This window comes from Trichogramma pretiosum, unplaced genomic scaffold (genome assembly GCF_000599845.2).
Source record: "Trichogramma pretiosum strain Unisexual culture from Peru unplaced genomic scaffold, Tpre_2.0 scaffold65, whole genome shotgun sequence".
NCBI classification, from domain to species: Eukaryota; Metazoa; Arthropoda; class Insecta; order Hymenoptera; family Trichogrammatidae; genus Trichogramma; species Trichogramma pretiosum.
In genome coordinates, this window is record NW_019641689.1 from 777,680 (window position 1) to 790,153 (window position 12,474).

Genomic DNA, 12,474 nt, shown 5'->3' on the forward strand with positions numbered 1-12,474 from the left:
TGCCAATGTAAAAAACAATGACGTATAATTTTTTGAATTTTAATCAAAAAATACTCATCGCCAACTCGGACAGAACCAAGACATTATTATAACGTTACTAAAGTATCAGCAACAATAGGCTGTTCATAATTCTGGAGTTGACCGCATCGAAGATGATGAAAATACGACGAACGAACAAATGAAGGAGAGAAAAAAGGACTGCACGGATAACTGTTATGAAAAGAAAAAAATCAAGCAAGACCACCCGCAACGAAATTTAAAAGTCGATCACTAATGTCAAATATTCTAGACGGGATTAAGTCGGAACAAAAAATAAGCGTTATTTTTTTCTTAATTTTTTCTTCTGCGCGTTGACATTTGTCAAAATAAAAAAGACGAGCAAGAAAATAGTTATCGATTATTAATGCAAGAAAGGAAACAAATATAATTGTATTCAGCTATGTAAATTTGAAGAATGTGCTGTTTCGGACCTTTCTCACTTTCATTCTTTATTAAAAAATCATGTACTCATATAGAATATATTTAATACTGATTTTTAAAATATTAATTGATCTCACCGCGATTACTTATTGAGATCAAATGTTTGTCGCATTTTGTCGGCGCGCCAAGTAAGTTCAATGTTCGCAAGTAGTCGATAATTAGATACATTGCTCGATTATTTACGACTAGTTATCAGTATTTATGCTTGAACCGACACTTTGTTTTGACATTTGTGAGTTTAAAATGATCCATCTGTTGATGGAATTCCAAAATCTTTCGATTAAATATTGCACCTTTCATAACGATAAAACCAGTCCCAATTCAAAATGAATTTTGGAATATTATTTTTTATATTTTTCAAAAAAGGATAATTCGTTTTATAAATAAATAAGCAGTTGTATAAGAACAGCTATTAGAATTAAAACTTCGATAAAATTTCACATAAATTGTAATTCTGAACAAATTAATTACATTCATTAAAAATGTCCACAAAAGTCAAACAAGAAAAAAATTCACAAATGAATTCGTATTGATAAAATACGTTCGATTTTATTTTTCAAATAGATACTTTACGTAACGGTAGTTAGTAGCGAGGATTGACGGTGACGCGAGCGAGCTTATGATAATCGTTGACTCCACGAATGTGTCGAAAAAAATTTTTTGAACATTTCGAAGCTGGAGCCTGGACTAGAAGGACGAAGACAGTTTTTGCGTGGCTGACGGCTGCGATTAAGCGATAGTGGCGCTCGATTCTGCTGTGGCGACCTATGTTCGAGTGTAACTGTTTAGTGTCTCTCTCTTATTCGCTTGCCTCGCTCGTGCCGTGCGTGTTCGAGCGGATTCGTTGCAGTCAAACCGACACATCATTTTCAAAAGTATACTGTTATTGCAGCTTTGCGCAAGTGTTTACAAAATAGATCGTAGTGTACGTCAGTACATGTGACGAAGTCACAGCGAAAACAACAAAGAAAAGTCTCGTCGAATACAACAGTGATTCTTGTGAAAAAGAAAAAATACTCCACTTTTTAAGCGATTGTGAGTGCGATAGAACCATGGCCGACGACGTGAAGTGTTTGAAAAAATTGAAAGCTTTGCGAGAAGGGGTCAATTGGGAGATCGAAGAAGAGCGACGTGAGCTTCTTGATCAACTTGATTCTTTAATCAGCGATTGGGAGGGCCAACTTCCAAATCTCCGAGACATTTTTCGACGGGAAGAAATTGATTGGCTCCTCACAGAGTCAATTGACGGCCAAGATGAGCCCACTTCGCTCATGGATTTTGTGATCAAGACAGGTTACAAAGACGAGCCCGAAGTTGATAAAGACGGCAAGCCATTGTTGCGTCGCACCACACCAGTGCATCTCGCAAGTTCATTCAATGTCGGTCGTACCGTCATCCATGAACTTTTTAAAATATACGGTAAATTCGACGTGAATTACACCGACGAGGCAGGCCTAACTCACTTTCATATGGCCTGTGAGTATTGCCTTGAAGACATCGTCGAGAAATTCCTCGATCACGGCCAGGATCCTAATGGCCTCTGGCCACCATCAGGTGAACCGCTGATACACTGGGCTGAGACGGAGGGATCGCAGGAGATGTTTGAATTGTTGCTGAGACGTGGCGCCGACCCGAACTTGCCTAACAAGGACGGATTGACTCTTCTGCAAATAATTTGCTCGAGTGGCGACGATGCATTGGCGGATATAATCTTTGAGCACAGCAGCGAAAAGTACCAGGTTCAGCTCGATACCCGAGACAAGTTGGGTAATACCCCGCTACATACGGCTCTGGAAAAAGGGTTCAAGTACATAGCCGAATTATTGTTGACAAACGGCGCAGATCCTAATGCAGTCAAAGAGGATGGAACGACTCCTTTGCACATTATTTGCAACCAAGAAGATAAAAATTATCACTGGTTCATTGGTAACGCTGGTGATGATTCCACGTTGGAGTTATTTTTCAAGGTCAACGAGGAAAAACATCAGGTGGTGCGAATCGACGCCCAAGACAAGATGGGTAACACGGCGTTGCACTTGGCTCTGCTGCGCGATGACCAGCAGATGGTCGAACTACTGCTGAGAAAGGACGCTGATCCTAATTTGGCCAACAACGAAGGATTGACACCTCTGCACATTGTTTGCAAGAGACGCGTCGATTATGAGAACGACGAATACGACGATTATGACTACGCGAATGAATTCTTCAATATCATCGACGAAAAACGTCAAACGTTGCGAGTCGATGCCCGAGACAATTTGGGCAACACGCCATTACACTATGCTGTGGCCGACGACCATAGAGAAAATACCATCGAAAAGCTGCTAAGCAAAGGCGTCGAGCTGAATTTGACCAACCAAGATGGATCGACTCCTCTCCACGTTATTTGCACGAGAGACCCTGATCCAGACGATGATTTGCCAAAAACGTTTCTCAAGCTCGTCGATGATTTCGGTGATTGGCTGCAGTTCGATACCCGGGACAAACGGGGTCGGACGCCGATGCAATTGGCCGTGGCGAATTTCATGCCGCACGTGATGCGCGCACTCTTCAAGCACGGCACTCATCTCTACAATCACGCTATGTCGAACTTCACTTTTCCCACCGAAAGTTACTTTGGCGAGAGATACAATTCAGAGAATAAATTTCAACTAGCGTCTGGCGCTCTGGCCGTCGTCGAGCAACTCGAAACAAGACGATACAATTTCGGCCGAAGCAACGCCCTGACGGTTATGAAATTTTTCCGCGCACGCGGATTGTTCGATAAATCGGCGGATGATCCTCATAAAAGTTGGTGCGACGACAAGGTGTTTACAAACAAGGCGAAAAATACAATGGTAGCGCATGGGCACACATGGATGACGCTCTACCAGCTGATCCAATTGCGACCTGAAAAGGCGGCGAAAGAACTCACGTACTGGGACTACTACAAGTTGGCGTTCAGCGATCCCGTCGAGGAGGCTGTTCAGGCTTGCGCTGAGCATCTGTGCGAAAAGGTAGCGAGAGGATTTTTCCTACGATGGGCCCTGGATCCTTTCTTGGAGATGACGAGCCACCAACTGCCGACCGAGTGCTCTGACATGATCATCAAGCAGCTAATGAACGAAGATTTATGCAATATTTGCTTGGCGGCTGCAAGCCAAAATTAACGATGACGATTTTCATATTTGTAGTGCGTTTTTTATATTGATAACATATCGATAACTTTATCAAATTATATTTCATAATTCAATCAAGTTGGTATAATTATTGAAATTAACAACACCTTATGCGAGATAGTTTGTTTATTTTTTTATGCTACGAACGGTTTTTTTTACATAATAACGACGAAATTTTAATCGAAGCTTTTTTATAAATTGAATGAAATTTGAAAAATGTTCAAACATTAATCGAGAAGTGTCTTTTATCTTGTATTGAAAGCTGAGATGTAACGATTTCATTAAATTTTTCTAAAAAATATTGAGTGTTTATATTTCATTCCATAAAAATAAAAAAAAAACAATAATTTACGAAAATGTCACAAGACTCAAATATGAAAGCGTGGCTCGCATTTTCTAGTAGAGCCTTACGCGGACTTTATCAAATGAGATGTAGAGTCGGTGGCACTTGCAAGTTCAACACAATTGACTCGCTTATATATTAACACACTTCTCGCACTGCAAATTGGACAGTCTGTCACCCTCACTAGCGTCATCTACAAGCGTTTACGTCCGATGAATAACATAATTTGATGTCGATAATTCTCACGTGCTTAGCGCAAATTCGCCCTCCCAAGAGTTATTTATTTCGTCGAATTTGTCAAGGGCATTGCAAATTTTTGTCTACCATGGCTGACAAAACGGCGGTGTGTCTATTGGCCGAAGGTGCCGAAGAAATGGAGGCCATTGTCACTGTCGATATTTTGCGACGTGCCGGGGTATGTATGTGTCGAATAAAACGCACTCTAATGCGCGCTGATTTTTCGACTTATAACCCCTCAGAAGTGCTTATAATATCAACTATTTCTTAACACTTATATTTTATGCATTTCAGGTATCAGTAACTGTAGCAAGCATCACTGATAAAGAGTGCGTAAAATGCAGTCGAGATGTCAAAATTTGTACGGACGCAAAGATTGATGATATCAATGATAAAAAGTACGATGTGGTTATACTTCCTGGTGGAGTAGGATGGAAACATTTAGCCGCTGTAAGCGCTGACAGAAAAACTCGCTTTGCTACGCATTAAATAAATAATTTCTTCATAATGTTAAACAAAAGCTTTCTTTTCTAGTCCCCTAAAGTTGGAGCAATATTGAAAGCTCAAGAAGCCGAAAGTCGTATGATCGCCGCAATTTGCGCTGCACCTAATGTTCTTAAAGCGCATGGAATCGCTAAAGGAAAGAAAATTACATCTTACCCTTCTGTCAAAAGCGACTTAATTGAGGATTACACATACGTAGATAATGATATCGTCGTTTGTGACGGTATTTATACAATAAGTTTCCATTTTTATACTAATACCAATGAAGTTCCACTATATTATAATTAAATTTTGCAGGTAATTTAATAACTAGTCAAGGACCAGCAACTGCCTATGCATTTGGCTTAGCAATTGTTGAAAAGTTGGTTAATAAAGAAGCAGCAAAAAAAGTTGCAGAGGGTTTGCTGTACAAAGATTTGAAATAAAAAAAATAAACCTTTTTGCATTTTGACTTAATAAATTGTAATTAGTTTTGTAAAAACAATTAAATATGCAAGTACAAAATGGTATTTTGATTTAAGTGTCATTGCTATTTACAGTAGAGTTTTAGAAAATAAAATAAAATTTACAAATTATTTTGTAGGCTTAAGTTGAATATTACGCAACATGCATAAGTCTCGAGCTATTGCTTTGCGACCCATTATAGTCTGAACATCATACAATCTAAGCAATAAATCTGTTGTGAAGCATTCGGGAAGTGCTTTTAAAAGACTTGGTACCTGAAAATATGAATAATCACAAAATATTATTGGATGCAAACAAGAAGTAGAAATTTTTAATAGTCAATCATTTAAAAATCTCACCAAAGTTTCTGGCATTTTTTGAAGCACAATACAAGCTCTATCTTTTCCACATTGGACTGTTAATTGAAGAAATTGTAAAATGAAATGAGTATGTTGGGAAACTTCTCCATTTCTTGCAGCTAAGAAATTAAAATTAGCAAATAGTTTTTCCAATGCAGTATGAAGTGGTTCTCTTAAAATAATTGATTTGCCTCCATTGTTGGCTCCAGGTACTTGAGGAGAATTAGAACCAAAAATTAACTTTGTATCAGTAGCTTCATTCAGTCTTAAAAGTTTGGCTGGTGGCATTCCTATGTCCAAGTCTTCATTGTCTACTTCTACTCTTACTCTTTTTCGACTATTTACTTGTGGTGGATTGTTATTATTATATTCTAATGCAGAAAATATACAATAAACACATAGTTTTGCTAAAGCTGATGCTTGTGGTTCAACTAATTTTTGACCCCTACAAATTAATAATTTTTTTCTATTGTATAATTTTTCTTGATACTATAATAATTTAATTTTTATGAAGATACTTACTGCAAAGAGTTATATAAGTACTGCGGTAACACTTGATTTATCAATTCTAAAGTACAATTTTCAATATCTAAGTGTAAAATTGAAAAAATTAAATCTAAAGAACGATCCAGTTCTTCTTGATACTGGATTTTAAATAGTTCTTTAACTAAGTTTGTCACAAACCATAGAGGACCACCAGTTTTCAAAAGTGATTCAAGTGATTGAGAAACTTGAACATTAACCCAACCACGTTGATAAATTCCTTGCCAAATCTGTTGAAGTTGTTCCAGAATTGGATTTTTGGAAACGATACTACAAAATTGAAGAAATAATTCAATTCAGTGAATGTACTCAGAATACAATGAATGAATAATCAATTACTTACCTGTGAGATACTGAAAGTACTTTAGTTTTAGATTGTGTTGGAGGGTGAATCTCATATTGCATTTTTCGTATAATTTGAAACATTAGACTTGACCTGCAAGAACAATTTTTTTGTGTAAAAGAATGTTCAATTTGAAAAAAATTTTAATTAGTTAATAAATCAAACATACCTCTCTTTAAAATTATCTTGTCTTTCATCAATATTAACTGGAGTAAGGAACTGTTGGACCATGTTCATGGGTTTGAGTAAAGCATCTTGATGAGTTATACCCATGTATGCACAGAGCCATGCAGTAGCGCAAACAGGTAAGCAGCAAGAAGTAGCTCTAAGTCCATTTAAAGCTCGCTTAACATCTGCTGCACTAATAGCATTGCTCTCCCAAGCATATAATAATTCTTTAGCTACAGCCATAGCTGCTAGGCATGAAACATGCCATTTATTGTTATTTGATTTAAGATCTGTGTCAGTTGAATTAACCTGAGCCAATAAAAGATCAACTTTGGTTGAATCAACATTTTGAAGCATTTTGTAAGGAGATTTTGGTTTTTCTTTCAATGGCATACATTCACGAACCCATTGCTCAAAAAAAGAATCTCCGCCTTCTTCGAGAACTACCTAAATGGCACATATATTATTGTAATCTTAGTAGATATACTTTTGAATTTTCTTCATACACAGATATGAAAAATGAAAATTAAATACAAACCTCGGGTCCATGTGTTTGAACAATAGAACACAGCATTAAAAATGAAATTTCAAATAGCAATGCTCTGGTTGTTGCTGTTTTACCAGGAACTTCATTGATTTGTTTGCTACATTCATTGCACTTAATTAATCTAGAAACAAATGTTTTCATTTTCCCCTCAACTGTAGCTACAGAACACATCAACTCAAAACTATTACCAGTCAGTACTTGACAAAATAAACTAAGTAAAGAATCTTGAATTTTAGTATATTCTGCATTTAATGTCTTCAATAACCCTGCTAGAGTAGGTTCAGCACGCATTATAATAGTTCCAATCGATGAACCAATGCTCGGGGAATCAAATTTCTGCAATGATGTAAGTAAACCATCCCTAAAGAAACAAAAAGATTAATTTATGACTTGCTCTGATTTTAAGTAAATATTATAATTTTTTACCTTCGACTACTGATCTGTTTTGCCTGTTCTTCAGTAACTAAATTCACTTTTTGCAATTCATTCAGCAAAAATTCAATGCTATTTCCAGAGTATATAATATCCATTTTATCTAATAAAGGTGTATATTTCAACAAAAGTTCAAAAGCATCAATAACATCTTGTGAATATTTGAAATTTTCATTTTCACCTAAAAATAAAAGTAAGTTCAGCAAAATATCACAACTCAACATTTACTTCAATTACTGATAATTACCATGAAGGGTACTTGAATGAAGTTCTTTCAAAATTTGAGGTAATTTCAAAACTGTGAAACCCCCCCAATGAGATTCTTTAAAAGTACCAGTTACATCATGTAAACACATCATACATGCTCTTATTACTTCACAGTACAATCTTGAGTTAGAGTAGTTCTTCAGTCTTTGTATCATATGTAATTGACTAATATATGTACTGGTTTCAGTACTTGGATTAATTAAATTTTGAACAGCCAGTAAAGGTTGTAAACAGTAAGTAATTGGCTCGGAATCGGGTTTTGAAAATTTTAAAATCATATTTTCGATTTCCAAATTACCCAATTTTTTCAATGATTCATCTATTGACGTGGAACATTTTAAATTACTTTTCGATTGTTCTTTGTCAATTTCCTGGCATTTTTTCAGAATATCAATGTACAAATCTGCAAAAAAATCGGAGTTAATGCGTATATTTTTAACGTGAAAAAAGTATAATTTGTAACGAGTGCAATAAAAAAGAACATTCCTAAAATTACAAATAAATTGAAAATAATCTCAAGAAATTTAAAACATCTTTTTTTAATTTTTGATATACATGTAAAATTTTAACTAAATCCTTTAGCAGAAAATAAAAATTATGCACTGAAATTTCTATATAGTGAACACTCTAATTAGCTGACATCTCCTAATAGCAGACACTTATAAAATAATTTTTTTATGTTCCCCATTTTATTACTCTTCCAAATAAGGGACATTTTCCGATATTGGATAGTTTTTAACGTTTTTAGGATGTTGTCTATAGAAAGATTTCACTGTATATCGGTCACCTTACTTTCAGTTACAATATTCCAGAAAATTAATATTTTGATTTTTTCTTACCTTTATTATCATGTTTTGCTGAATATAACATTGCACAGATAAAATCAGATGCTAGAAGTGCTTTTAAAAGATGTGCTGATTTTTCCATTAACTCTGTCGGTTGTGGCGCTAATGGATTGCCTTGAGGTGTTTTAGTAATAGAATGATGATAGCATTGCAATAACCAATGAACAATTGAAAGACAGGCAGCAGCTAAGAGATCTTCTTCAGGTTTACCGCGACATGTAATACCCGAATGAATTGTATCAAGAAAATCAAGCAGACTAATAATACAGTGGAGTTTATGAAAAGAATCATATTTACTAATTCTTTGTAATACTGCAGCATAGGATACAAGCTATAAAAAATTTTTTTATGTAAATATATAAATTCAAAATTGAAAATAAAAAATTGTACAGTACTTACTTGTGAACAAAGTGAATGCTTCAGATATGAAAGTACTAATTCATTTGGTCCTGGACCAACTAGTGCTTGTTGTAATATACAATCTGCCAAGTTATGAACATCACCGCTTACTCCTCTTGGTAATATCTGAAAAGTTCATTTTTTGAAAGTCAGTATGAAAATAGAGGTAAGTTTAGAAGCTTTTGATAGTAACTCTTTTTAAAGCACTCACTGTTTTGATGTTTATCCCCCATTGAAGATCGCTCCATCGTTCTCTCCAAGCTCTCAAAAGCAATGCTTTCAAGCTGCTCGTTTTACTAGTAACTTTACTTTCCATTGCAGAATTGAGCAAGATGCACATAATCTTTAATGCTTCTTAAATAAACTAGTACAGAATTACTAGTTGTAATATCAAACCAACTTAGTGAACTTATTGTGACATCGTGTTTTTAAACACAATGATATCCAAATACCATTTTAGAAATGAAAGAGCAAAAAAATCTTCAAATTTACTTAAAAATAGTAGTTCTAAGTTTAGGAAAATTTGGTAAACATGAAAACCCAAATCAGCCAAACTTAATTTGACGTTAGAAATGATTAGTTAGTGACGATGCAAAGAGGAGCAAAGCACCTCGTGTTTATCGTGTCAAAGGTTGAAGACAGGCAATATGTATACTACTGGAGTTGTGCCATGAAACTACAGCGGTGAGTGGACTCACGCACACTGTATATTTGTGGCTATACGCAGACGAGTCGCGAAGAGCGCAGGTACGGAGTACGGACTTTCATGCATAGGCATTAGCAGTCAGCGCCGAAAGCCTGACGGCCGATACCACAAACTGTAAAGTTATCGAAAGAGCCGACACTGTATGTACACTAGACCTACTTTAATTCTGTCCAATTTTTCGGGTGGAATAGGAATTGGAACGTGTATAAGCATACAAAAATCCACATTCCTCCGGACAGAATTAAAGTAGGTCTAACAGTACAATGCACTTGTGTATGCAAAATTCTATAGCACATCATCAAGTCCTAGCTGTCGTTGCTGCAAATTACAAAATTATCGGATACCTAGTTACACGTGATTAATGAGTAAACCGCATTGCTTTCCCTCTCTCTCGAAAGGAGCACTATACCGCTATGCTTGTATTTTGATGACGTTTATGTTATCTGTTTGGTAATAGCCAAGAATTCTAGGCATCGACATTCGACCATCGTTTCGAAACAATATTTTATTGCTTAGCCGCGAGAGGCAGCACAATTACAGGATCTATTCTAAATGTAGCTTGCAGGATAATCAGAATAGTTCCTTTACTAGATATTCGGTGAATCTTTTCCTGTATATTTACAGCTTCCTGGAACTTGTGTTCAACAACTTGCAATTGAATAGCGCCAAATTCAAACATTGAAAACATTTTATCAAAAAATATCATGCTTAGATGTAAATCAAATCTTTGTTTATAACCGCGATAGTGATATGAAAGTGAACAATATAGTGCCAATTAAATTCACATGTAAAAAAAAAACAATTTTGGAAAAGCAGCTTATTTTTCATATTATTTTATATTTTGTAATTTGATATTTTCCATCTTTTTTATGAGTAATCTTTAGAATTTTGATGTTCACAATGGAGTGTAATACAAAGTGTCACAGAGTTAAATTGAAAAATGAAATACTGTGTGAGTTACTGGAAGATTTTCAAAAAATCAAAATGAACAATTGTTCCATAAGCCGAGCTGAGGCTGAGGTAAATATTTTTTTTAATTATGTTGTTTTTAAATTAAGACTTTAACTTTAAATCAATTTTGTATTCGTAGATGATTTTGAATGCGTTTATCGCATGGTTAAGTAAAACTCCAAAAAATTTGGTTTATCGAATAAATACACTTTTGTGTCAAGATCAGCAGTATGTGTGTGAAAAAATAAAAAAAGCTTTAATGCAGGTATGAAACTGATTAATAAAATTGAAAACAATCTGCAATTTATAATTAATAAAACTATTGATAAAAATAGGCTGAAAAGATGATTGATCAAAAAATCTTGACTTATCAAAAAGTTCCGGAATTAGTAATTATTCAGTGTTTGAATATCAATACTCTTAACTTAGAAAGGTATAAAAATGAAATAATAGTAGATGCAAATTGTGGTACAGCACTATTGCGAGGAGCCAACATTTATGCACCTGGCGTTTTAGGAATGCCTAGAGGTAGATACTTAAATTAGGGATATTTTTTATATTTATAATTTAAATGGTAAAAAATATATAATTTAAAGATACTTCGCAGGTTTGAGTGTAGATGATGTTGTAAGTGTATATGCTGATCTTGAGCATGGTTGTAAAAAAGGGGCAGTTAAAGAGTATGTGAAAGAAAATAAATTGTTCATTGGTAATGGAAAAATTCAAATGACTAGAGAAGAAATTTTCAATCATAGCAATGGAATCTCAAAGTACTATTCACTAAATATTATTGTACATATTGAACCAGATTAAAAGTACATTTCTAACTTCCTCAACATTTTTAGTGGAATTGCAGTAAAAATGACACATGTAATTTCTTCTGTACCGCAATTAAATAGTGAAATTTTACCAACGGGTCACATATTATTACAAAATTTACCATCCATTTTATGTTGTCGAGCATTAGATCCACAAAGTGATGAAATTGTACTGGATATGTGTGCTGCACCTGGAAATAAAACTACTCAAATTTCTGCTTTAATGGGAAATAAAGTATGTACAAAAAGGCTTGGTTAAAAGTCAAAATACTAATCATTTAATTTTAGGGAACAATAATTGCCATGGACAAAATAAAAAATAAAATAATCAAGTTGGATGAAACTATAAAAAAATTTCATACTACAAACATCAAGGCCTTTTGCTTTAACTCTGTAAATGCAGTGTCTACGGTTCCGAATAAGTCCATTTTGGAGGGACCACCTTTTTCCAAAGATAGCTTTGATAGAATATTATTAGATGGACCATGCAGTGCCTTAGGTCAAAGACCTCAAATTAGTAATTCAATTAGTTTATCTCAATTAAAATCCTACGTACCATTGCAAAGGAAACTTTTTACTGCTGTAAGTTAATATTTATAAAGTATCTTTGATATTGTTTTGTAATATAAAATTACATTTATTTTATAGGCAGTTGAACTTCTGAAGCCAAGAGGAATTTTAGTTTACAGTACCTGTACAATAACTATTGCTGAAAATGAAGGAATTGTTGCTTGGGCACTTAAAAAGTTTCCAAATCTTCAGTTACAAAATGTTCACGAGATTTTTATGAATTTTGATGTCGATCATTTTACTTCAACAGGATTTGAAGTGGAAGGTTTGTCTACAGAAGAAGCTAATAAATTATGCAGATTTGGATGGAAGGAGGATTTTGTTGGTTTCTTTATAGCTCGTTTTATTAAAAAAGAATAA

At 34.7% G+C, this 12,474-nt stretch overlaps 4 protein-coding genes across 5 annotated transcripts; 3 read left to right on the forward strand and 1 right to left on the reverse strand.

Moving 5' to 3' along the window:
* The first annotated feature begins 1,532 nt into the window (after window positions 1–1,532).
* Window positions 1,533–3,629, forward strand: LOC106650989 (ankyrin-1-like). The gene is made up of 2 exons (XM_014369315.1): window positions 1,533–1,793; window positions 1,929–3,629. Exons 1-2 carry the CDS (start codon window positions 1,533–1,535, stop codon window positions 3,627–3,629), a joined length of 1,962 nt encoding a protein of 653 aa, XP_014224801.1.
* Window positions 3,630–4,148: 519 nt separating this feature from the next.
* On the forward strand, window positions 4,149–5,237 carry LOC106650988 (protein dj-1beta-like). The gene is made up of 4 exons (XM_014369314.2): window positions 4,149–4,396; window positions 4,513–4,668; window positions 4,753–4,945; window positions 5,020–5,237. The coding sequence occupies exons 1-4, from the start codon at window positions 4,211–4,213 to the stop codon at window positions 5,145–5,147; spliced, it is 663 nt and encodes a 220-aa protein (XP_014224800.1). The 5' UTR covers window positions 4,149–4,210; the 3' UTR covers window positions 5,148–5,237.
* On the reverse strand, window positions 5,168–10,182 carry LOC106651033 (mediator of RNA polymerase II transcription subunit 24). 2 transcript variants are annotated; one of them, XM_023461746.1, is made up of 12 exons: window positions 10,070–10,182; window positions 9,281–9,867; window positions 9,070–9,195; window positions 8,665–9,001; window positions 7,806–8,228; window positions 7,553–7,739; window positions 7,118–7,487; window positions 6,581–7,026; window positions 6,412–6,504; window positions 6,048–6,338; window positions 5,526–5,970; window positions 5,295–5,441 (listed from the first exon to the last, which is right to left on the reverse strand). In XM_023461746.1, exons 2-12 carry the CDS (start codon window positions 9,407–9,409, stop codon window positions 5,295–5,297), a joined length of 2,994 nt encoding a protein of 997 aa, XP_023317514.1. In that variant the 5' UTR covers window positions 9,410–9,867; window positions 10,070–10,182. The 2 variants fall into 2 exon arrangements, with proteins under 2 accessions (XP_014224848.1, XP_023317514.1); XM_014369362.1 differs by lacking the exon at window positions 10,070–10,182 and having other exon boundaries at window positions 5,168–5,441; window positions 9,281–9,409.
* A 153-nt stretch (window positions 10,183–10,335) lies between these two features.
* Window positions 10,336–12,474, forward strand: LOC106650987 (putative methyltransferase NSUN6). Its single transcript, XM_014369313.2, has 7 exons — window positions 10,336–10,795; window positions 10,866–10,991; window positions 11,062–11,254; window positions 11,334–11,496; window positions 11,572–11,779; window positions 11,833–12,126; window positions 12,193–12,474. The coding sequence occupies exons 1-7, from the start codon at window positions 10,667–10,669 to the stop codon at window positions 12,472–12,474; spliced, it is 1,395 nt and encodes a 464-aa protein (XP_014224799.1). The 5' UTR covers window positions 10,336–10,666.

Coding starts and splice junctions, on each gene's coding strand:
- LOC106650988 (XM_014369314.2), top strand. CDS start 4,211: ATGTCGATAATTCTCACGTGCTTAGCGCAAATTCGCCCTCCCAAGAGT. Junction 4,669..4,752: donor GATGGAAACATTTAGCCGCT/GTAAGCGCTGAC, acceptor TTTCTTTTCTAG/TCCCCTAAAGTTGGAGCAAT. Junction 4,946..5,019: donor TGATATCGTCGTTTGTGACG/GTATTTATACAA, acceptor TAAATTTTGCAG/GTAATTTAATAACTAGTCAA.
- LOC106651033 (XM_014369362.1), bottom strand. CDS start 9,409: ATGTGCATCTTGCTCAATTCTGCAATGGAAAGTAAAGTTACTAGTAAA. Junction 6,505..6,580: donor CAAGATAATTTTAAAGAGAG/GTATGTTTGATT, acceptor TTGTTCTTGCAG/GTCAAGTCTAATGTTTCAAA. Junction 6,339..6,411: donor GTACTTTCAGTATCTCACAG/GTAAGTAATTGA, acceptor TCAATTTTGTAG/TATCGTTTCCAAAAATCCAA.
- LOC106650989 (XM_014369315.1), top strand. CDS start 1,533: ATGGCCGACGACGTGAAGTGTTTGAAAAAATTGAAAGCTTTGCGAGAA. Junction 1,794..1,928: donor GTTACAAAGACGAGCCCGAA/GTTGATAAAGAC, acceptor TACACCGACGAG/GCAGGCCTAACTCACTTTCA.
- LOC106650987 (XM_014369313.2), top strand. CDS start 10,667: ATGTTCACAATGGAGTGTAATACAAAGTGTCACAGAGTTAAATTGAAA. Junction 10,992..11,061: donor TAAAAAAAGCTTTAATGCAG/GTATGAAACTGA, acceptor TGATAAAAATAG/GCTGAAAAGATGATTGATCA. Junction 11,780..11,832: donor CTGCTTTAATGGGAAATAAA/GTATGTACAAAA, acceptor ATTTAATTTTAG/GGAACAATAATTGCCATGGA.